This window comes from Oncorhynchus nerka, linkage group LG13, assembly GCF_034236695.1.
Source record: "Oncorhynchus nerka isolate Pitt River linkage group LG13, Oner_Uvic_2.0, whole genome shotgun sequence".
Lineage (NCBI taxonomy): Eukaryota > Metazoa > Chordata > Actinopteri > Salmoniformes > Salmonidae > Oncorhynchus > Oncorhynchus nerka.
The window spans coordinates 31851685-31877041 of record NC_088408.1 but is presented as its reverse complement, the minus strand read 5'-3'; the positions used below and the strand labels follow the sequence as shown (position 1 = coordinate 31877041).

The following is a 25357-nucleotide window of genomic DNA, read 5'->3' as shown; positions in this document are numbered from 1 at the left end:
GGAGTGAGTGAGAGCAGATAGAGAGAAGAGAAGTGCTTGAGAGAGAAAAGGGAACCTAATATTTGATAAAGAGAAGTGTGAGAAGACCAGTTATGAGAACAATATTCATAATATCCTTTTCTTTGCCATGAGGTCTTTGAAACCAACCTGATCATCTAGCAGAATAATCACTAAAATCAGAATAATCCTCTCTCTCGCAGCATAAATAATAACAATCAATCACTGTAAATGTGCATATGGTTCAGTACTCCCCTACCATAGAGGGGCTTGTAGCAGCCCTTTAGTTCCCCTGTTTGTTCTTCTGTACCATAATGGAGCGTAGGAGGCGCTCCACCTCACATGACTACCCATTTCACCAAGATAGCCAGCTCTGCTTAGCCACACAACACAATGGCACATTAATACAATGCAGGGCTGCCTGAGATTTACTATTGCTGAGCCAGTGTTTAACGAGCACAGGCTCTGACTGGGATTAAAAGGCAATGCTGCGTGACACAGGCTTCATTAACATCAACAAGGCCTGTTAACCTCTTAGAACTCCTGCTCTATACTGCCCCTGTTGGAGAAAGTGCGTACCCATAGTAAACTGAACATATTTTTTACCCAAAATTGCTAATATATGCATATAAAAATTATTATTGAATAGAAAACACTCTAAAGTTTCTAAAACCGTTTAAATTATGTCGGTATGTAAAGCAGAACTCTCAGGAGAGCCATTCTCCCAAACACTGTCAACAATGGAAAAGTTGGGTCTACTTTGACGTCATCGCCAACACCCTTCCCAGGCAGCTACGGATCCAGGAACAGTCTCTATCAGTTCAGCGCGATGTCTGCTTTCAAATGGCGCATTCACTGTGAGAATCGCACGAGCCCTGCACCTTTGGCGCGCGAAATTCCGCGTGTCCCTCTCAAAACCGGGCACTCTATTGCGTGCGGCCGATTTGGAGTACGTCTTTTTCCAACATGCAGCATTTGAAGCCGGTTTGTCTGTTAGCGCTGTCCTTTGTTCTACATGCTAAAAACATCATAAAGCTCGATTTTGCACATCGTTTGACCAGTTTAATCGACATATAATATGTAAATTGGAAGTTTTAATGCGCAGAGTGCTGGACCAGAAGTCATTTTTGATGCATTCCAGCTGAAGCTGTTAGCATATGCTAATACAGGGACACACAACGTGAAACCAAACGATGTATTGGGTAAGTATGACTCCTTCTACGTCTTCTGATGGAAGAACATCAAAGGTAAGGGAATATTTATGTGGTTATTTTGGGTTTCTGTGGACTCCAAACGTACTGCTAATATCTGAGCGCCGACTCCTAGTATAGCCAAGTGAACGATGTCTGTAACGTTAAAAATAAATGTAATACAGCGGTTGCATTAAGAAGAAGTGTATCTTTGTAAATATATGTAGAACATGTATATTTAGTCATGTTTATTGCTTGTTATCTGACGTTATCTGTCGGAGCTATCATCATTTCTCCTGACATTTGAGTAGCATGTTTTTTTTTTTAAATGTTGTCAACCGAGATTTATGGATATTATATAGCATATTATTGAAAAAAAATTAAATGTACTGTGTAACATGTAATATTACTGTCATCTGATGAAGATTTTCAAAAGGTTAGTGAATTATTTATTTTTTAATCCTACTTTTAAATGTTATTTTTTCTGGGACAAAATGGCCGCCGCTTGCCTTTTATTTCGGTGGTGATCTAATATAAATATGTGCTATGTTTTCGCCGTAAAACATTTTAGAAATCTGACTTGCTGGGTAGATAAACAACTTGTTTATCTTTCATTTGAGCTATTTTACTTGTTAATGTGTGGAGGTTAAATATTTTTAGGAATATTTTTTCGCATTGTGCGTTATGCTAATGAGCTTGAGCCCTAGTCACGAACCCGCATACGGTATTGGTGGACTATGAGGTTAAAGCCCACCCCCTCCTGTGTAGAGGAGAGTAGGGAATCAACTACGTCCATATTAGAAAAGTGGACCAGGGGAGTGGGCCAGCCTGGGTAGGTAATCGTGGTCCTCTTGAGCGGCAGTTTCTGTTGGCATTTAACTTCTTGGTGACAGGGGGCAGTATTTTCACGTCCGGATGAAATGCATGCCCAAATTCAACTGCCAGCTACTCATCCCCAGAAGATAAGATATGCATATTACTAGTAGATTTGGATAGAAAACACTCTGTAGTTTCTAAAACTGTTTGAATCATGTCTGTGAGTATAACAGAACTTATTTAGCAGGTGAAACCCCAAGGACAAACCATTCACTCTCTTTTCAATGGGTTTTCTTTGGGAATCCAGATTTCTAAGGGACCTTCTCACAGTTCCTATCACTTCCACTGGGTGTCAACAGTCTTTAGAAATTGGTTGAGGTTTTTCCTTTGTGTAATGAAGAAATACGGCCATCTTGAACGAGGATCACTTGATGTGTACTGTTAGATAGAGGTGCGTGACCAGAAAGCTAGCTACAGTTTGTTTTCTTCCTGTATGGAAATCTTCAATTTTATCGATTATTTACGTAAAAAATACCTAAAGTTGTATTACAAAAGAAGTTTGAAATGTTTTGTCAAAGTTTACAGGAAACTTTTGAGATATTTTGTAGTCACATTGCGCAAGTTTGAACCGGTGTTTTTCTGGATCAAACGCGCCAAATAAATGGACATTTTGGATATATATCGACGGAATTAATCGAACAAAAGGACCATTTGTGATGTTTATGGGACACATTGGAGTGCCAACAAAAGAAGCTCGTCAAAGGTAAGGCATGAATTATATTTTTATTTCTGCATTTTGTGTCGCGCCTGCAGGGTTGAAATATGCTTTTCTCTCTTTGTTTACGGAGGTGCTATCCTCAGATAATAGCATCATTTGCTTTCGCCGAAAAGCCTTTTTGAAATCTGACATGTTTGCTGGATTCACAACAAGTGTAGCTTTAATTTGCTATCTTGCATGTGTTTTAATGAAAGTTTGATTTTATAGTAATTTATTTGAATTTGGCGCTCTGTAGTTTCCCACATATCCCAGAGAGGCGTCCCACATATCCCAGAGAGGATCTATTTACTGCTCAGAGAGTGCACACACCTGGTCTTATGTAGCTTAATCTGGTGTGTTAGGGCTGTGTTGGAACAAAAGTCTGCAACCCCTGATGTACCCGCTTTGCCCTGCCCAGCCCATCCCACCTGCTGTGGGCCCTGCAGCCTCTGTTGCAGCTGTAACCTCAGCTGGTTGGGAGGCAGCCGGAGCTGGTTGGTCATGCCAGGAGCTCTGCCCATGCCAGGCCTCAGCATTATGCCCCCAGGGAAGGCCCCCCTGGGTGCACCGAAGCCCCCCATACTCTGCACCCCTGCTATCTCTGGAGGGAACTGGGCAGGGGGGCCAGGGTTGAACTGAGAGGGGTAGCCGGGCAGCTTGGGGTCCATGGAGATGGGGGTGGTGGCAGGAGGCTGGGAGGGGAACCGTTGAGGGACGGGGTCGAAGCAGCCGCCCTGGGGAGAGGAATGGTCAGGGTCAATACTGGGTTAATTACAGTCCAACAAACACCCCAGGAACAAACAAATCATTACATCAAGCATGCGTCGATGATTGCACTACTATACTGATGGAAAGAAACTATTCTGTGGTGCTTTGGACAGGAATTTCAATTAACTCTCTATATTTAACGCTCATTCAACTCCGTAGTGTAGTAGAGTATGACAGTGCCTGTCCTCTTCCGTATATAGGTAACAATCGCAACACTTAAAAAAGACTAATGCAATCTACTATCATTCTCCTCCTCTGGTACCTTCACCAGCTTGTCGATGCCCAGGGCTCGGTCCAGCTCAGCCAACTCGCTCTCATCTGTGCCACTCAGGAAGGACACCAGCTGGTCCAGGAGGGCCTTCTCGTCGTTACGTCCCTCGGGGGTGGTGGGGGGGCACAGCAGCTCATCCAGTGGGCATGGGACACACTGCCTGCTCCACACACAGGGGAGTCCGGAACATGGGAGTGTGTCGATGCAATATAAAGATGGGCAAGGTTTGTTTCTGTGTGCCTGTGCATTGGAATGTGAGCAAAGAATGTGTCTGTGTGTTTCTTCTACATAGAAGTACTATACTCACTCCTGAGGGGACGCCAGAGAGGCTTGCACAGGGTTTCCCACGCCTCCATCAAAGGACAGAGTCTCAGTCAGGGCCAGGGTCTGGAACTGCTGAGAGTCTGTCTCTATCTTAGACAACGCTGGAGGACAGCACACACACTCTTAATGAACCACCAAGAAACAAACAACTAACCCATAGATTCCATTTTATTATGTAGTAATTATGTAATTCCAGATATTTGATATGAGCATATTCTGGTTCATACCGGTGTTGGAGTTGAATGAGTTCATTAGTCCAGGCTCTTTAAAGGGGCTGCTGCCTTTGGGTGTCTGGAAGAGTTCCCCTTGTCCCGGTCTCTGGCTGGGGCTGCAGAAGTCAAAGTGTGACTGGTTCTGCAGGCTGGAGCCATCAGTGAGCCCTGCACAGTCACAAACAGACACACGGCCAGGACAAGTCATTTCCTGGGGGGCCACACTAAAAATGAAAACAGGCAGCATTACAGCGGGGTGTGGAGTCAGGGGCCTCTTGCCCTCTGACCCTTTATCGTGACCCCTCACTCCTGACTAGAGGTCGACCGATTAATCGGAATGGCCGATTAATTAGGGCCGATTTCAAGTTTTCATAACAATCAAAAATCGGTATTTTTTGGCACAGATTTTGCAGTTTTAAAAAAAACAACTTTTATTTAACTAGGCAAGTCAGTTAAGAACACATTCTTATTTTCAATGATGGCCTAGGAACGGTGGGTTAACTGCCTTGTTCAGGGGCAGAACGACAGATTTTCACCTTGTCAGCTCGGGGGATCCAGTCTTGCAACCTTACAGTTAACTTGTCCAACGCTATAACCACCTGCCTCTCATTGCACTCCACAAGGAGACTGCCTGTTACACGAATGCAGTAGAAGCCAAGGTAAATTGCTAGCTAGCATTAAACTTATCTTATAAAAAACAATCAATCAATCATAATCACTAGTTAACTACACATGGTTGATGATATTACTAGTTTATCTAGCGTGTCCTGTGTTGCATATAATCGATGCAACGCTGGGGGATGATTTAACAAAAGCGCATTTATGAAAAAAGCACAATCGTTGGACGTCTGTCCCTAACCATAAACACCAATGCCTTTCTTAAAATCAATACACAGAAGTATATATTTTTAAACCTGCATATTTAGCTAAAAGAAATCCAGGTTAGCAGGCAATATTAATTAACCAGGTGAAATTGTGTCACTTTTCTTGAGTTCATTGCACACAGAGTCAGGGTATATGCAACAGTTTGGGCAGCCTGGCTCATTGCGAACTAATTTGCCAAATTTAACTTAATTATGACATAACATTGAAGGTTGTGCAATGTAACAAGAATATTTAGCCTTAAGGATGCCACCTGTGAGATAAAATACTGAACGGTTCCATATTTCACTGAAATAATAAACGTTTTGTTTTCGAAATGATAGTTTCCGGATTCGACCATATTAATGACCAAAGGCTTGTATTTCTGTGTGTTATGTTATAATTAGATAGAGCAGTCTGACTGAGCGATGGTAGGCAGCAACAGGCTCATAAGCATTCATTCAAACAGCACTTTCGTGCGTTTTGCCAGCAGCTCTTTGCAAGCACAGCGCTGTTTATGACTTCAAGCCTAATGACTGGTGTAACCGATGTGAAATGGCTAGCTAGTTAGCGGGATGTGCGCTAATAGCGTTTCAAACGTCACTCGCTCTGAGACTTGGAGTAGTTATTCCCCTTGCTCTGCAAGGGCCGTGGCTTTTGTGGAGCGATGGGTAACGCTGCTTCGAGTGTGGCTGTTGACGATGTGTTCCTGGTTCGAGCCCAGGTAGGGGCGAGGAGAGGGACGGAAGCTATACTGTTACACTGGCAATATTATAGTGCCTATAAGAACATCCAATAGTCAAAGGTATATGAAATACAAATGGTATACAGAGAAATAGTCTTAAATACTATATTAACTACAACCTAAAACCTCTTACCTTGGAATATAGAAGTCTCATGTTAAAAGGAACCACCAACTTTCATATGTTCTCATGTTCTGAGCAAGGAACTCAAACGTTAGCTTTTTTACATGGCACATATTGCACTTTTACTTCTCCAACACTTTGTTTTTGCATTATTTAAACCAAATTGAGCATGTTTCATTATTTATTTGAGGCTAAATGGATTTTTATTGATGTATTATATTAAGTTAAAATACAGTGGGGCAAAAAAGTATTTAGTCAGCCACCAATTGTGCAAGTTCTCCCACTTAAAAAGATGAGATGATGCATGGAGGAATGGGCCAAAATACCAGCAAGTGTGTGAAAACCTTGTGAAGACTTACAGAAAATGTTTGACCTCTGTCATTGCCAACAAAGGGTATATAACAAAGTATTGAGATAAACTTTTGTTATTGACCAAATACTTATTTTCAACCATAATTTGCAAATAAATTCATTACAAATCCTACAATGTGATTTTCTGGATTTTCCTTCTCATTTTGTCTGTCATAGTTGAAGTGTACATATGATGAAAATTACAGGCCTCATCTTTTTAAGTGGGAGAACTTGCACAATTGGTGGCTGACTAAATACTTTTTTGCCCCACTGTAAGTGTTCATTCCGTATTGTTGTAATTGTCATTATTACAAAAAATAATAAATAAATACAAATCGGCAGATTAATCAGTATCGGCTTTTTTTGGTCCTCCCTATAATCAGTATCGGCGTTGGATATTCATAATCGGTCGACCTCTACTCCTGACCCCTTTTATTCCTGCCATACCTCGGCTTGGTCTTCCAGGAGGCTCCCTCTTCACGGTCACGGCCTTGACAATGTTGGCCCCACTGGGCTGGACTAAGGTAGGGGACTGAAGCTGGGTAGGGGACTGAAGCTGGGTAGGGGACTGAAGCTGGGTAGGGGACTGAAGCTGGGTAGGGGACTGAAGCTGGGTAGGGGACTGAAGCTGAGTAGGGGACGGAAGCTGAGTAGGGGACGGAAGCTGAGTAGGGGACGGAAGCTGGGTGGGTGACGGAAGCTGGGTGGGTGACGGAAGCTGGGTAGGGGACTGAAGCTGGGTAGGGGACTGAAGCTGGAGATGGTTCTGAGGTTTGGTTTGAAGAGGTGATTGGAGCCAAGGCTGTGTCTGAGGCTGTGGAGGTGAATGGAGCCGTGGTTGAGGTTGGGTTTGGCTATGGGACGACAGGGCTTGGGTCTGCTCCTCGCTGCCCTGCTTGGCCCCTGCAGGGCCCCTGAGGGTGGGCAGCAGCTGGCTGAGAGGGTCCAGGTCAGCAGATCCACTGGGGAACTGAGGGAGAGGGAAAGAGAGTAAAGGTCAAAGACCTTCCAAGGCTGCTGCTGGTAGCTCTGTGCTGGAGAGAGACAAAGTTGAAGAGAAGGGGCCACAAATTAACACAACTAGCTCCAGCCTAAGGGCGAGTTACTATGGGCTCAATGTAAGTAGAACAAATACAGCAGCGAATCACATGCTCCCTTTAGAAGGCAGCAGCAGCATCCACTCAGCCAGCCAGCCACTGTGACCACCCCAGCAACAGAAGTCCTAGAAGTCCCTAATCCTAACTTCCAGCCCTAACCCTAAAACCTAACCTTAACTCTAACCCCAAACTTAAAGTGTCTGAGAGGTCTGCATGTCTGGGATGTGATCTTGCTGCATCTGGATACTGCAGGGACTGTGTATGAGGTGTGAGCTGTAGACTGCAGGCAGGAGGAGTAGGGCTGCAGATAGTACCGGGTCTCTGGACGGCCTGCTGTCTGCAGGGCTCGGTTTGGGCTTGGGGCTGGCACAGGCTGCAGCGCAGGGCGTAGTGTCCCCGCTGGCCCTCTTCTCAGTCTTGACCCGGACTGTCTGCAGGCTGAGAGCGGCCGGAGGGGGTAGGTCGCCCAGGTCCTTCTCATCCGTGTCCAGGAGGAAGCGCAGCAGCTGGTGGTCCTGAGGGGTGCTGGGGGGTCCGTTGGGGTTGGCGGTGACAGGGCTGGCAGGAGGCTCCTTCTTGATTTCAGACTCCTTGCCGTTGCTGCCCTCAGCCGGGCTGCTGTCCTGCAGGAGGCGGTGGAGGATCTTGTGGCGCTCCGTCAGCGTGCTGTGGGAGGCCGGGCACTGAGGGGTGGAGGTGGGTTTGGTAGATGTGTTTCTGGGGTCCTTAGGCGCCCCCACGCCACCTTTGTCCAGGGGCTGGTTGAGTTTGGAGTTCCCCCCTAATTTTCCTTTAGCCAGGTCCTCTCCGCCCCCACGTCCTCCTCCTCCCTCGGGGGGCTTGGCGGGGGGAGGGCGTGCTGGGGAGCTGGTGGGGGTGCTGGCCTGCCTCTGAGGTAAAGGGGAGGGCAGAGAGAAACCCAGGGGGGTCCCTGCTCCACTGTCCCCACCAGAGTGGTGCCGGCTGAGGATTCCACTTCCACCGCCACCAGCTCCACCTCCCAGGGACGGTGCCGGAGAGTGCAGGCCAGGGGTGGAAGGGGAGAAGGGGTTCCCTGGGACACGCGGGCTGCCGCCCAGCCCCGGACTAGCCCTGGGGGGTCTGGGCGACATAAATGAGGTAGGGGTGGCAGTGATGGGGCTTCCCAGGGGCGAGGGGCTGTTGACCTGCTGAGGACACATCCGGGTGGGCGTCAGGTACCCTGCTGAATGGCTGGTGGGTGTGGTGGGGGAGGTGGTGCTGGAGCTTTTGCCGTTGTTGAGATGGAGGCCCGAGGTGGGGCCTGGGGCTTGGCTGGCCTCGCTGCCCGGGGGGAGGGAAGGGGAGTGGGAGGGAGCAGGGCTCCTATGGGTCAGTAGAAGGCTGGAGTTAGTGTTTTCCTGAGAGCTAGCAGTGTTGTGTTCCCTACAAAAGGAAAACAAGAGCAAAACATCAGCTGGGTGAGAGAAATATTCTGGAAATGTATTTTCTGTTTACATTGTTTACATCGGGTCAATTCCTACCATTCCAACCATTGTTGATTGGCAATAAAGACATATATTCTACTTGTTCCATATGACTTGCCAGTGTGTGTGTTCATGCGTGCGTGTGCGGTTGTGTGCGAGTCACCTGTCGATAGTGTGAATGCCCATGATGAAGGGCTGAACGTCATGGTTAGGGGGGCAGCAGAACTTGCAGCGGGTCTGAGCGCTGAGGGGGGTCCCATCGCTCATGTTGAACCGGTAAAGAGGACTGATGGCCGTGCCATGGGTCATCACTGGCAACACACACACACAGACACACAAACAACAATTGAGCTACTGATCAGTGTGGCGTTCTTTATGAAATAAAAGAAAGATGTTTCTGTAATGGTACGATATGGGGGTACTGTGTTGTTACAGCCTGATTATAAACAATAGTACATAACGTTTCTCTTTCCGCTCTCTTTTCCACCCCCTTATCTTCCTCATCCCCCCTTCTCTTCCTCATCCCCCTTCTCTTCCTCATCCCCCTTCTCTTCCTCATCCTCCCATTCTCTTCCTCATCCTCCCATTCTCTTCCTCATCCTCCCCTTCTCTCCCCACTCCCCCTTCTCTCCCCACTCCTTCTCTTCTCTTCCTCATCCTCCCCTTCTCTTCCTCATCCTCCCCTTCTCTCCCCACCCCCTTCTAGTCCTCATCCTCCCCTTCTCTCCCCACTCCTTCTCTTCTCTTCCTCATCCTCCCCTTCTCTCCCCACCCCCTTCTAGTCCTCATCCTCCCCACTCCCCCTTCTCTTACTCCCCTTCTCTCCCCACTCCTTCTCTTCTCTTCCTCATCCTCCCCTTCTCTTCCTCATCCTCCCCTTCTCTCCCCACCCCCTTCTAGTCCTCATCCTCCGCTTCTCTCCCCACCCCCTTCTAGTCCTCACCCCCCTTCTCTTCTCTTCCTCATCCTCCCCTTCTATTCCTCCCTTTCTCTCCCCCTTCTCTTCCTCCCCTTCTCCCCACCCCCTTCTCTCCCCACTCCCCCTTCTCTCCCCACTCCCCTTCTCTTCCTCGTCCTCCCCTTTTCTCCCCACTCCCCCCTTCTCTTCCCACTCCCCCTTCTCTCCCCACTCCCTTCTCTTCTCTTCCTCTTCCTCCCTTTCTCTCCCCCACTTCTCTTCCCCCCCTTCTCTCCCCCACTCCCCTTCTCTTCTCTTCCTCTTCCTCCCTTTCTCTCCCCACTCCCCCCTTCTCTCCCCACTCCCCCTTCTCTCCCCCACTCCCCCTTCTCTCCCCACTCCCCCCCCTTCTCTCCCCACTCCCCCCCTTCTCTTCTCTCCCCACCCCCCCCTTCTCTCCCCACTCCCCCTTCTCTCCCACTCCCCCCCGTCTCTCCCCACTCCCCTTCTCTTCTCTTCCTCATCCTCCCCTTTTCTCCCCACTCCCCTTCTCTTCTCTTCCTCATCCTCCCCTTTTCTCCCCACTCCCCTTCTCCTCACCCTCGTGGAGCAGCTTCTTGGCGTGGGAGGGTTCTTTGCCTTGCGGCTGGAAGAAGGCGTAGATACACTTCCTGACCAGGTCCTCCCAGCCCGGTCGCCCCGTCGCCCGCAGAGCACTGGTCTCTATGGAGATGATCTTCCCTGGACACACGCACACACACACTAGTAACGGTGGTCTATTATGAGGTCAGATGTACAGTAGTAGTGAGAGCTGAAACCCCGTACTTGCCTTTCCTCTCTAGGTAGGTTTACCAACAAGCCTGTTTATTGTGTAACACTCCAGTTAGTCCACCTTCTGGAGCAACATGAAAGCTCTCTAATCTACAAATTGGAGAGTGTGTGCGTGTGTGTATGGAGTTTTTATGTGAGAGGGTAGAGTTGAGAGGTAAAAAGTGAGAGGTCAGGGGTTGATACCTGTGGGGTCCTGTTTGGTGATAAAGGACTCAGTGCGGATGGCGGGTAGCTGCTGCGGGCGGGGCATCGGGCAGGCTATGCAGATCAGGCAGCTCTGCAGGTCTGGGCACAATACAGATCAAAGGTCAGGAGAGGTCAGAGTTAAGCCTCTAACATGGATGTGTGTGTGTGTGTGTGTGTTAGATGTAATAAGCAGGGCGTCACCGTGTCTAACTCTTTCTCTCCTATACGGCTCTGGTCTAGTTAGGACAAGGTAAAGACCAGCGTGATGTCATGCTGCTGACACACCTTTTTGAATGTGTATGACATGAGTGTGAATGTAAACATCTGTGTGCCTACCTGGCATGTATCTGTGCATGTTCAGTAAGCTGTATGTATCTGTGCATGTTCAGTAAGCTGTATGTATCTGTGCATGTTCAGTAAGCTGTATGTATCTGTGCATGTTCAGTAAGCTGTATGTATCTGTGCGTGTTCAGTAAGCTGTATGTATCTGTGCGTGTTCAGTAAGCTGTATGTATCTGTGCGTGTTCAGTAAGCTGTATGTATCTGTGCGTGTTCAGTAAGCTGTATGTATCTGTGCATGTTCAGTAAGCTGTATGTATCTGTGCATGTTCAGTAAGCTGTATGTATCTGTGCATGTTCAGTAAGCTGTATGTATCTGTGCATATTCAGTAAGCTGTATGTATCTGTGCATGTTCAGTAAGCTGTATGCATCTGTGCATGTTCAGTAAGCTGTATGAATCTGTGCATGTTCAGTAAGCTGTATGTATCTGTGCATGTTCAGTAAGCTGTATGTATCTGTGCATGTTCAGTAAGCTGTATGTATCTGTGCATGTTCAGTAAGCTGTATGTATCTGTGCATGTTCAGTAAGCTGTATGTATATGTGCATGTTCAGTAAGCTGTATGTATCTGTGCATGTTCAGTAAGCTGTATGTATCTGTGCATGTTCAGTAAGCTGTATGTATCTGTGCATGTTCAGTAAGCTGTATGTATCTGTGCATGTTCAGTAAGCTGTATGTATCTGTGCATGTTCAGTAAGCTGTATGTATCTGTGCATGTTCAGTAAGCTGTATGTATCTGTGTATGTTCAGTAAGCTGTATGTATCTGTGCATGTTCAGTAAGCTGTATGTATCTGTGCATGTTCAGTAAGCTGTATGTATCTGTGTATGTTCAGTAAGCTGTATGTATCTGTGCATGTTCAGTAAGCTGTATGTATCTGTGTATGTTCAGTAAGCTGTATGTATATGTGTGTGTGCTCACCATCTCCTTCCTCCTGCATGGCTTTGGGCTGGGAGACAGTAAAACACTGCATGATGTCGTACTGCTGTCGTGCTTCCTGGTTCTCTGAGTCCACCTCATCAGGAGGCCTCTTTAGCATCCGGCAGTTAAATGTGTTACTGTTCCTCCGACCCTGCTCCTGGGGCCACGGCACCCCGTTCACTACACACACACACACACACAACATCAGTAATGGTGTAGACAGACAGACACATCATTAGGAACAGGGACACACACCACCACACAGGACATACAGGAGAGTGTGTGACAAAGAAAAGAAAGGATGAGGGAGACAGGATGACAGTCAGAGGCAGGTAAAACCAATGTGTGTGATGTAATAATAATGGTTTGAAAACAGACAGGATGACATATCTGGGGTAGAGAGAGAGAGAGAAGAGGGGGATAAGGAGAGAATAAACGAGACAGTAGTAGTGAGGGTCTAGTGAGTTTAAACTGAAACTGAAGTTTAGCTGTCACATGATCTGTGACAGCTATGATACTGTACCTAGAGGCAAAGGTTCCTCTCCTACCTCCTCTCCATCCTTAATGGTTATGTACTCTTATCTCCAGCCGGCACAGCCAGAAGAGGACTGGCCACCCCTCAGAGCCTGGTTCCTCTCTAGGTTTCTCCCTAGGTTCCTGCCTTTCTAGTGAGTTTTTCCTAGCCATGGTGCTTCTACATCTGCATTGCTTTCTCTGTGGGGGTTTAGGCTGGGTTTCTGTATAGCACTTTGTGACAACTGCTAATGTAAAAATAGCTTTATAAAATACATTTGATTGATCCCCTTCTCTCTTTTCTTTCATCTCCCCGTTATCATGTTCTTCTTCTCCTTCCTTCCTCATCTCTTTCATCGCCTTGTAATTTCCTCCTACTCGACATCAACCCCTCTTTCTTTGTCATTCTCTCTTTTCGACCTTTCTCTCTCTCGCTTCTCATCTTCTTCCACCTCTCCTACCCCCCCCACTCCCTCCATCCTCTCGCCCTCCTCTTCTCCCTTCACCATCATCTCCTGACTCATCTCATCCCCTCTTCTCTCATCCACCTCTCCTGTCGTCCTCACCGAGGCTCTTGGGCAGCAAGTTGCGGACAAACTCGCCGTGGTCTCCCACATGGAGGATGCTGTAGACACTGGAGGTAATCAGCTCTTCCTGGGTGTAGCCTAGGTAACCCGTCACATTCTCCGACACAAACACCATCCGGCCCTCGCGGTTCACCACAAAAAAGAAGCCGTCCAGAGCCTGGCCCAAAACAGAGGGAGGGACAAAAGAGAAGTGAAAACGGACACCTCCGGAGGAAGGGGAACACAAAAAGGGAGAAGGGGAGGACCTCAGCCTCTCTCTCAGCCCCAGCCCCAGGGAAAGTGGGCCAGGAACTAATGTGGCATACTGACACTGGGCCTCACTGGGAAACTACCACCTGAGTACCACACATACAGTCACTGAATCACTCTGGACAATACAGAGAAAATGTCGAAGACAGAGAGATTCTAACTAAATTGCCGTCATCCCTCAAAATTACATTTGAGCTTTTACACAAAAACATACACAACACTTTATCTAATTTTGTATGAATCTACTGTGAGCAGGTACAATCTAACTACCCATGTATTTACTAATGAGCAACCAATAAGATGATTATCTTCTCAATAAGATGATTATCTTCTCAATAAGATGATTATCTAATCAATAAGATGATTATTTCTCACAAAAGAGCACCTGTGCTTTAGAATGCTGCATTACTGATTTATCCAATCAATGGATACTTCCTGCGTCTCTCACTGAAATTCAAATTCCACCAAGCTTTATTGTTTCACTCACCTCGAGCAGCAGCGGCCCCAGAGCCTCTTTCTCCACCATGCCCTGACTACTGGACGAGATGTCACTCTTCTGCACCTCGTCTTCCGGTGACACCAAAGCCGCTTTCTCTGCAGGGGGCAAACGCACACACAGATCTTAAGAACAGCTCCAATACGGGGGGACTGAACGTGGGGCGATCAGCCATTGGTAGCATGTACTTTTAGTCTTCCTTATTTTACTGACATCAACCATTACATAGGCATTATGTAATTACGTAATAACTCCTAAGTAGCTTGTTATACAAGTGATTCCCCTCATAATGAAGCTGGTATTATTCAACAGAGAATAATGAACTGTGTGGGCTGTTGATGCACTGTGTTCTGATGACATCAGTCCAGCTCAAAGGGTTAGGGGGACTCAACGCAGCACATGACTACAGCATTCTGTAACTGTACAGTTACTGTACAGCAGCTAAAGCCAACGACTGGAAGTGAGCGGGAAACGGCTTGTTTATTCTGGCATGGACACCAATGCATACTGCTTTTATAATTAAACCATACCCCGTGTAGATACATATATCATGTCAACAACTCTTAAAAAGCCATTCAACAATGACCCAAATCTCTTCTTGGACCTGGTGTAAGGTTCTACTTAGGACAAAAAGGGCCAAAGAGAGTGATGAGGAGAGGGAGCCAGGGAGGGGTTTCGTGGATCTGTGTATTGTCAAGTGACAATGTTTTTTCTCTCTTCTTGATAAACGACCTGATGTTAGGCTGCTGACGCCCTGGACTGGCCCTGGTGTGGACAGAGAGAAAGATGCTGATCTGAGAGATGATGATTGGTGCCTGAGGCCAGCAGGGTGAAATAGAGTACAGATACAGAGAACTAGACTGAGCTGGATCGAAGAGAGAGGCCGGACCTGCCATCACATGTCATTACTGTAGGCCTGACAGACAGAGAGAGAGAGAGCGAGACAGAGAGAGAGAGACAGAGAGAGAGAGAGAGCGCGAGAGAGAGAGAGCGGGAGAGAGAGAGCGGTCGGACCTGCCATCACATGTCATTACTGTACTGTAGGCCTGACAGAGAGAGAGAGAGAGAGACGGTAGGAAGAAAAATACAGTAGGCCTAAATATAGAGAGAAAAGAGTACAAATGAAGGAGAAGAGAGATACAGTGAGAAGGAGGAAGACATGAGTAAGAGGAAAGGATTAAGGAAGGGAGGACAATAGAGAAAAGAGGAAGAGAAAGTGTCCCAGTCTTTCTGTTAGCCAGCCTGTTACCCAGAGTCTCTGGGGGTGGCTTTAAATCTACAGTCTGATGTCAGAGAGGCTGTATTATTCATATCCAGTACCTATCACCACCCCCCACACTGTCCTCAACTGTCCTCACAGGGCAGGACTACCCTACAACCATAATGAGGAGAGGACCTCCCTCGCCCCCCTCCCCTCATTCCTTGCTGACTTGGCCCAGTCTTGGCCGGTGACACCTGATCCAGTCCCACCAAAATGCCCTCCCCTACCTTCAGTCTATGCTCAAACCATATACCCCTCACCAGGAGAACTTGGTTCGGCCCCCTCTGGTCTCTTGGCCCTCCCACCCCTATTGGTGGGCAGCTCCTGCTCAGCCCAGTCAAATCTCTTCTGTCCTGGCAACCCAATGGGGAACAAGCTTTCCTTTAACGTCAGGACAGTGGAGTCCCTACCCATCTTCCGAAAACACCCCCCTCATCCATTTTTATTTTTAAATAACTAAATGCACTTGTGTTTTACTACTACCACTGACTTTGCTGAGAACTACTTTATTGAGGAAATACGGTTGTGATATGTTGTTGTCTCACGCAGTTAATCGTAAGAGGAATGCAGTAATTGTCGCTCTGGATAAGAGCATCTGTTAAATTAATAAAATGTAAACGGAAAATGTAGGTCACGACCAGCGTGATGTCAACACGCAGTGCTCACTGTACCGACATGTCCCCACCAAGTAGCCAGCAGCAGGAGCAGGAAGTGATACTATAAAGAAAGAGGAAGGAGAGAGAGGAAGAGAGGAAACAGAGGTACTTTTCACCGTACTCCCGACCCCACCAAGTCAATCTCCTCCGTATCCTCTCCAGGGAGAAACAGAGAGAGGAGTGTATATTTATGAAGCGCAGGCTGGCCGGTGCCCAGGTCTTAAAATCAGGGAGACGAGTGAGCACATGACTGTGAATCATGTGTGGTATTCCAGGAGGCCAAGTACTGAAACCAAAACACAACAAAGTCCTTCCGTAATTAGGTTATTGACAAATCAACCAGGGCTAGGTGAGGACTTTATGGTACAGAGACATGAATATCCTGCAGCAGGCCTGCTGGTTGGGCCGTGTGCTGCACTACTCCTCAGATACACTACTCTACCACTTTCTGGTCGTCACCAGAGCAGTGTTTAACTTCCCAAGTGTGCAAATGCATGGGCAATTCCAGTTGTTTTGGGAATTGGTGGGGCTAACAGGATACAGAGTATTTTTCTCCTTGAGGATGTGATTTTCTTCCCCAAATAGTTAAGTAACACATCTGGAGTCTTCTGAGAAGTCGGGGTCTGTCCTTGTCTATCTCAGAATCAGATAGGAAAGGGTTGAGAGGGGGAGTGGGACACAGGGGGGGCAAGAGGTGAACGAGGGGAGAGTTGCAAGGGCGAGAGAGAGAGCGAGAGAGGGGCACAAAGGAGCGGAGCGCTGGCCTCGGGAGAGGAGGGGTGAGCAGAGCGTGTGTGTTCCTGGTTCTCCCTGCGTAGGGGAAAGGGAAGCTGGGCTGTGCGAGAGGCCCTCTTGCACAAGGTCAAGGGGCAGGGATCTCAGCCATTGGCTGCTCTCTCACACATCCTAGCTGTGACTGACATCGCAGGGGCCGCTAGGACCCTGACAACCTTATGCCATGGTTATTTCAGCTCGAAGTAGGCTCATGCGGGGGGCAGAAAATAAACAGAGGATCTCATCTCGTTCAACATCCCCCAAAGCCTTACAAGGAGGAAAACACACACACACGGACCCTAATGGTTCCCCTCATTTCACTGACGCTGAAACAGGGAAAATGGCACCTTCTACACAGCACAGAGAAGCTTTTGGAGAGCCACCGTTGCGGGTGCTAATTCTGGTGCAGGCAAGTGAGCGCCACTGTTTACTCTTACACTTCTACTCCACTGCGTCTCCCTGCCCGTCTCTCTGCCCGTCTCCCTGCCCGTCTCTCTGCCCGTCTCTCTGCCTGCCCGCTCAAGGCCAACACCAGCCCTCTCTTAGTCCGTTGGGCCTCCGGTACTACCCTATTCTAGATAGGAAACAAGGGCTGGAAGGAATATTCTAATTTACACCAACATTCTGAGGCTCCAAGCCTGTTTGTGATGATGGGAATCAGGGCCAGGAATTAAAATACGTTTGAGCAACTACGCCTTTCTGTTAGGCAGCCATCTTAACGCCTATGGTGTGTGTCTAATGTATATACACTACAGTGCTGATTAGAAACGCCCGCTGCTTGTGTGTGTCCATACTAAAAGGATGCTTGATGGGATCTCTGACGGCAGAGAGAAAGCTGGGTAAATACATACTGAACCATGTAGTCCCTTAGTCACAGATCTTTGGATCAGATTTTTCTCCCCAAATCCTAAACCTTTAAACATCAGAGTGAAAAATAAAAACTTGACCTTAGATCAGAGCCTCAGGGACAACGTCATCATCATCCTACTCTAACTGCTTCAGTTTCCATCCAGGCTATGAGGGTTGTAGTGCGATCCTCATTATCATCCTACTCTAACTGGAATCCCTGAGCTGACAAGGTGAAAATCTGTCGTTCTGCCCCTGAACAAGGCACCCACAGTTCCTAGGCCGTCATTGTAAATAAGAATTTGTTCTTAACTGACTTGCCTAGTTAAATAAAGGTAAAATAAAATAAAAATCAATCAATACAGTACTGCAGTGCATCTCCTCCTCATGGAATGCACCAGATTTGCCAGTTCTTGCTGTGAGATGTTACCCCACTCTTCCACCAAGGCACCTGCAAGTTCCTGGACATGTCTGGGGGGGTGAATGGCCCTATCCCTCACCCTCCGGTCCAACAGGTCCCAGACGTGCTCAATGGGATTGAGATCCGGGCACTTCGCTGGCCTTGGCAGAACACTGACATTCCTGTCTTGCAGGAAATCACGCACAGAACGAGCAGTATGGCTAGTGGCATTGTCATGCTGGAGGGTCATGTCAGGATGAGCCTGCAGGAAGGGTAGTTCAACAAGTTCAGTCTGACGATGCTGTGACATACCGCCCCAGACCATGACAGACCCTCCATCTCCATATCGATCCCGCTCCAGAGTACAGGCCTTGGTGTAACGCTCATTCCTTCGACGATAAAAGCGAATACGACCATCACCCCCAGTGAGACAAAACCGCGACTCATTGGTGAAGAGCACTTTTGCCAGTCCTGTCTGGTCCAGCGACGATGGGTTTGTGCCCATAGGCGACGTTGTTGCCGGTGATGTCTGGTGAGGACCTGCCTTACAACAGGCCTATAAGCCCTCAGTTCAGCCTCTCTCAGCCTATTGTGGACAGTCTGAGCGACGATGGGTTTGTGCGTTCCTGATGTAACTCGGGACAGTTGTTGTTGCCATCCTGTACCTGTCCCGCAGGTGTGATGTTTGGATGTACCGATCCTGTGCAGGTGTTGTTACACGTGGTCTGCCACTGAGAGGATAATTAGCTGTCCGTCCTGTCTCCCTGTAGTTCTGTCTTAGGCATCTCACAGTACAGACATGGCAATTTATTGCCCTGGCCACATCTGCAGTCCTCATGCCTCCTTGCAGCATGCCTAAGGCACGTTCACACAGATGAGCAGGAACCCTGGGCATCTTTCTTTGGGTGTTTTTCAGAGTCAGTAGAAAGGCCTCTTTGGTGTCCTAAGTTTTCATAACTGTGACCTTAATTGCCTACCGTCTGTAAGCTGTTAGTGTCTTAACGACCGTACCACAGGTGCATGTTCATTAATTGTTTATGGTTCATTGAACAAGCATGGGAAACAGTGTTTAAACCCTTTACAATGAAGATCAGTGAAGTTATTCATATTTTTACGAATGATCTTTGAAAGACAGGGTCGTGAAAAAGGGACGCTTCTTTTTTCGCTGAGTTTAGTCATAGAGTACAAAAGCGTACCTTTAGAAAAGGTACAAATGTGAATTTTTGGGGTATCACCACAGTGACAAAACTGTTTGTTCATTTGAATAGGCACAAATTGTCCTCTTCTTTAAACCAAGTGCCTCAAGTGTACACGCCTCTCCGCCATCCCACTTCTGACACCAATGTAGCAAATTCAGGGGGTAGCCCCACCTGGGACTCAAACCTGGGTCCTGCGACAAGCCAACACTTTACACATTATGCCAAGAGGTCTGTGTTGGGTCTGTAAAATATTAATTACAGCTATTTACTGTCACATGTTAGCCTTTAGAACTTTAATTAAGAAAACCATAAACCACTTAAACTGGTACAACACTTCGATTCAAGATTGGCCGCCCCCAAAAATAACTCAAAGCCACACCCCCCACTAAGCCACGCCTCCAATATAATGAGGCCCCACCATTATAACGCAGTATTTAGATTCTGTAAATAAAATGGTCAATTCTTCTTCATCATTGTACAAATATTTACCTTTTTTCAATACAATGTTAATTTGTAGCTTTTCTGCTTAGCCAAGGTTAAGATCAGTACCATCAAGAATCAAAAGGGTACACAAAGTGTACACAAAATACTGTTTTTTTTTGAGTGTGTGATGATTGTACCTTTATTTTCAAAATATTTGGTACAAAAATGAACCATTTTACTAGATTATCCTCACATGTTGGAGCTAGGAACACAAGCACTTCGCTTCACCCGCAATAACATCTGCTATATATGTGTATGTGACCAATACAATTGGATTTGATTTGACAAGTACCCTAAAAGGTAATGAACAGTACAGTGAGATGTGTATTTCTGAAGCTACATTATCTGTATTTTGATATTTTTGTACCTCAGGGAACAATACTTTACCCTAACTTATCCTTTTTCTAAGAGTGTGTTAACCCCCAAACACATAGAGCTGAGAATGATAACAAAATGGGTTGGGACCCTGAGACAACACTGGCTAGATGTCAGGGGCTGGAGGGAGGCTGCCTTGTGAGAAGCTCTGTTAAAACGGGTGAGAGGTCATGTCCAAACAGTGTTAACGCTCTTCTGCAGAGGTCAAGTTCAGAACCCAAAATGTATTCAGGGCTCTGGTTAGGCCTACAAACAAGCTGATTGTACACTTCAGAGAGGCTCAGGCCCTGGGGATGTAGAGGTGAGGGGGTGCAATGGGGGCCTTTCGTTCTACCTATAGACGTCATGCTTCCGCATCTAGTGCAGGGATGCTTTTTTTTAAAGCCTTTTTTTTTTTAAATACATGGAATGAAACGCTGCCACTGACAGCAATCCACCCAATTATACTATTGTAAGATGACTTTAACGCCCCCATTGTCACTGAGCAACTCTCGGCAACTTCATTGGCAGCTTACAGCTGCCTGAATACATTTGTTGTGCATGTTTTCCTCAGTCATCTGAATGTCCCCCTTTGTTCATAGAACTGTAGTTATGTAAGTAACCTTCGATATCCCCTATTAGTGGCTGGGACAAATGTAGCGGGAAAAGCGCACATCTTAAAATCATGTCCCTGCTTCAAATTTAACAATCTTTTGAGCAGTTGGAGCTATTATCGACTATGACCCCATTCCTGAAAGCTCAGACTCTCAGGAAAACATATGTATATTATGCTTCTATCTAGGACGCACCAGCAGGACTCATTAGAAGAGGAGTTATGGATCTGAACAGAATAATTCTAATACATTTCTGATGCATTTCAATCACTCCAAAGCATACTTCCTTCAGAGTGGAACATGACATCTTTGTATTGAGATATTGGCAATAAGGCCAGAATCAAACTAGTTTGACTTGTTTCTGACACAAATTACTTGATAGTGAATATATTGATTAATGTATGAATACATTTGATATCCTGTATACCCCCCCCCCCCCCCCCCCAACCCCCGTTCTCCGATGGGTATGGCAGCTTGCCCAGTGTGGTTGTTTAAAAGTGTCTTCCTCAAACATATTAGTGAGTACTACCACTGCTGTAGAGTGACACCTATGGCTAATCCCATACTGGCAGTGTGCAGGGATTGACATTAAAGTCTGAAAGGCACTTGCCCTTCGGGAGTGCTTCATTTGAGCCGGATCCTTACGGAACAGGATCCGGCACCTCTCCGTTTTGACAATTTTGTTTCCCGGGACCTATTTGGCCGGATCCAGTAGGCTTCCTCTACATGAAAAATAAAAAATCAGTTTTCAATGTAAAAATTCTAATAAAAGTGATCAGAGTTAATTCTCCTGCCCCATAAATAAACGTAATGTGAAAACGCAGATTTTGGTTTGCGCAACATTATAGCCTAACTGTGGATAGTGTTTATTTTCCCCAATCATAAGGCCTATAGCCCGGGAACGCACAGCAAATCTGTCAGGGAACGCCATTCAGCCAGAACAAGTCTTTTCAAATAGCTCAAAAGCAATCGCAGGAAAACATAGGTTGGAAAGCGAATGGTTCCAGCTTCAAAGAAAAGTCTAATCTGACAGTAGGCTGACAAAATATTTTATCAACTTCCAAACAGGTCTATCGAGTAAACATTGTTTTACAAAGTAAAACAAGAGAGATAGGCTTTTGGCATGAGAGTATTGGCAATTGTCGGCAAGTCAGTGAAAGCTTTTCTAGGACTATAATTTCCTGTAACTGTCATTTTGATGATTTGTTTGGTATTAAAAACAATTCTATTAAAGTCTCCAGTCATACAAAATGACATAATTGTATGAAATGTGTTCATAAAAGGTCAAAAACTGTTCCCCATGTGAGAGCCTTCTTTATTAAGGGCCTCTACTCTAATGCTCTATGTCACTACGCAAATGCGATGATATCCATATGCACTGCTTTATTATAAGAGGTGGGGTTTTTCCATCCTTTCCAGTACCTCAGAGGCCCCCCAGGTCATCCCCCTCTCACAATCACTTTCTGTTCTGGCACCTAGACATTTACAACTTAAGCACTACCCTTCGGAGAAGTCCAGAGTATTTTTTGGTTGCCCGAAGATTATGATCTTCTGACAATGTAAATGATCTATTTATACACAGAAGTACCATATACTGCCTGCCTTTCTCCTACACATTAGGGGAGGAATCTGAAAGATCAGTACTGGAATTCTTTGTACTTTGGTTGTTATTAGTAAAAACAAATCTCAGAACAGGCTCAACTTGCCTGACTGCCATAAATGCCATGAATTGTCTTTCTTTCACTTAAATAATGCGGAGGAACCAGAAAGATCAGTTTTGAGTTATTATATATTTTTTAAAGTTATTCAGCTGCACAGTGGGGCAACCTCAGAGCAGGCTCAACTTCCGCGATTGCTCAGTTCACCTGCCCCAGGCAATAGGCAACACTTAATGTCAATCCCTGGTGTGTGTCTGAGCATGTGTGTGTGTGCACTGAATGTGTGTGTGTGTGTGTGTGCACCTGGAACAAACACCAATGCTCTGGCTCTTATTGTTTTATGGCTTTTCCATTGAACACTGACCAGTTACTGATTAAGAGACGATCTGGGAGAACAAGCGGCGCCACTAAGTAGAACTAACTGGGAGCGCTGCCCTACCAGATGCATAGAACTAATGATATGTAAGGGTACAAAAGATGCATGCAATGATACCAGAGCAATATGGGCCTATAGAGAACAGAGATACAGCTCTGGTAAGCATTAAGTATAGTAACATAGGATGCGTGTGGATGGGGATGTAAGGATCCACAAGACGCAGCAGAATGGCGTCACAGCTTTCAGTGAGTTAAAGGTGGGATTAGTCTGGTTTGTCATTCAGCCCTGTGGACTAAGAAGCATGATTTCCCAGGGGTCCCTACGGCTGGGCAGAATTCACCGAGCAACCTAGACGTCTTTAGAGGGACTGGGGGATTGAGGGGAAAAAATAGCAAATGAGTAAAGAAGTGAGGGGGGTGAAGTGACCATGTCGGTCAGTAAAGTGAATGAGAGTGAGAATGGGAGCATGTGTGTGTTTTTTGTTTTACTATCCTTGTGGGGGTCAGATGTCATCACAAGGATACTAAAACAAGGAATATTCTGACAAGTTGGAACATTTGGCCTGTCCCCACAAGGAAAAAGGCTATTTTAGGCTTAGGGGTTAAGAGTTAAGGTTAGGGAAAATAGGATTTTGAAAGAGAATCAATTGTTTGGTCTCCACAAGGATAGTAAAACAAATGTGTGTGTGTACTAGAGAGAGAGCAAGACAGCGCATGTTTGTATGCAAATGAGTGGTTGATTAGTGAGTGAGAAAGTGTGTCTAATGTGCTGGTGCTCACCCTGCTCGCGCCGTTTGATCTGCTGGATCTGGTCCACGGTGCTCTTGAGGATGTGGCACTTGTCTGGCTGGACGTTGAGGCTGGCCATGTCGCCCATGTTGGCAGACAGGAGCTCGGCCAGCTCGTCTATGTAACGACACTCCAGCTCCCGCCGACGCTTCTCCACACTGCAAGGACAGCCACACACACAGTTTAGGTTGATTTCTGAGAAATGTTCAGAACTTTGCTGAAAGTGATTTTATGGCGTGTTAGCTGCAACCAAATGAATCCTCCTTCGCAACATAAAAGATAACTTGACCTGACAAGAGTCCATGAAACACACAGAGTTCTAGTTTGAGAGTACAACAGACGCGCGCAGGAGTTGAAGGATTTCCTGAAGGACAGGAGACAAAGAGGTGAATGAGATGACATTGTAGAGTATTGGAACGCAGCCCTGGGCTCATCAGAGAGTATCCAGGCAGACTGTCCGCTGCTGGGTTGGTACCAACGAGTACGGGGAAGGATGGAGGGGAGGATCAGGGCTGGGGGGGGGGGTCTACAGGGGCAGCAGGCCTCTCAATAATTCATGGCTTCTATGAAGCCAGCACATAGAGAGGGGGTGGCAGTGGGACCAGAGCAGAGAGCTGCAGAAGAGACCAGCGCTGACAGGGCAGAAAAGCAGACTAGTGCAGAGAGCAAGAGAACAGCTGAGGAGAGGGGGATTAAATCTGCTGCCAGTGTGTTATTGTTCCACCTAGCAGGGCATCAACTGAAATCTCTCTCTCACACACACACACACATATATATATCCACATCCGCACTCTAGCAACAGCCCAGCAGCTAACTGAGTTATCCTAACACTGAAAGCCCTGCGAGCTGAGAGCAACCCTGGCTAAGAGCTGAGAGTGACTACTAGCTCTGCACTGACCATGTGTGAGATATTAGAGGAATGCAGGGACTGACTACGGCTTGGCTTGACCTTGTTCTCTCAATTATTTTGCCCGCTGAAGCTGAAAGTAAGTTGCAGAAGAAATGTGGTAAACATGATAAAATGGTTGGATACTTGAGATACTTGGCCTACAAAACAGGAGAGAATGGGATTGATCGCATTTGCAGACTTATGTAAGATAGCCTACTACTCGTAATGTGATGAGTAGATTGGATAGTCATAATTCAGGTTAATAATATAACTCAATCACTGTTTGCAAAAAAGGCTGTTTGAATGCATGGCTGAGCGTGTATAGAGTAGAGGCCTGGGCTATTTCTTCTCTAGTTCTTCTCTCCAACTGTGTTTTTTAAAGCTAGGGGAAGCTCATGCTTTAGTAGCCCATTTTGAATGATTTAATTTATTTATGTATAGACATGAGTAGGCTAATTAGCCTATATAATTGTGGGAATTTAATTCAAATCTTAGCTTCCCCTAGCCTTATGGACATGCTGAGACTATGTCAATCTGGTGCCAATTTTATTTATCTGCTTTTCCATTTTTTAAACAGCCAGCTATTAATGGCTAACGGAAACCATGGTGTGTGTGCGTGTGTATATGTGTCAGAGTGACTATATTTGACTAATGCCAGTGTGAGATCTGTATTTAATGACAAGATGCACATATCCGCCCTAACAATTGGAGTCGTTGTCCCAAAGGCGGGAAGGCAGGCAACAAGCTTGGTCCAAAATAAGCCCACAGAAACGCATTGGCCTCATTTTCACTTCTTTCTCAATGGTTTACACACACACACACACACACACACACACACACACACACACACACACACACACACACACACCGAGCCCCTTCCCCTGCCTCTCACACCAGCAAAGTTGAGAGATCACATACTCCTCTCTGACATTTGGTTTCAACTCGATATTTACATCCCACAGAATCGGTAAAAAAATAATTATAATAATATGGACACAAACACATTGAGACATTATTTTACTGTAATAGAGAAGTTAACCGTTCTAACAATATAATGTTTATCTCAACTATTCAAATTGCACGCA

The 25357-nt window shown here is 46.4% G+C and overlaps 1 protein-coding gene across 4 annotated transcripts in view; it reads right to left on the bottom strand.

The window, feature by feature from the left end:
* The window catches only part of LOC115139363 (nuclear receptor coactivator 1-like), an 88686-nt gene that overhangs the window by 8871 nt on the left and 54458 nt on the right, over positions 1-25357 (bottom strand). For all 4 annotated transcript variants that reach the window (XM_029676645.2, XM_029676643.2, XM_029676644.2 and 1 more), the window contains 13 exons: positions 23375-23541; positions 13966-14072; positions 13209-13386; positions 12130-12309; positions 10868-10969; positions 10454-10594; positions 9119-9266; positions 7825-8914; positions 6861-7383; positions 4351-4503; positions 4107-4224; positions 3791-3959; positions 3189-3494 (listed from right to left, as the gene is read on the bottom strand). In XM_029676645.2, coding sequence (XP_029532505.1) covers positions 3189-3494; positions 3791-3959; positions 4107-4224; positions 4351-4503; positions 6861-7383; positions 7825-8914; positions 9119-9266; positions 10454-10594; positions 10868-10969; positions 12130-12309; positions 13209-13386; positions 13966-14072; positions 23375-23541 — 3382 coding nt within the window. The remainder of the gene's footprint in view (positions 1-3188; positions 3495-3790; positions 3960-4106; positions 4225-4350; positions 4504-6860; positions 7384-7824; positions 8915-9118; positions 9267-10453; positions 10595-10867; positions 10970-12129; positions 12310-13208; positions 13387-13965; positions 14073-23374; positions 23542-25357) is intronic.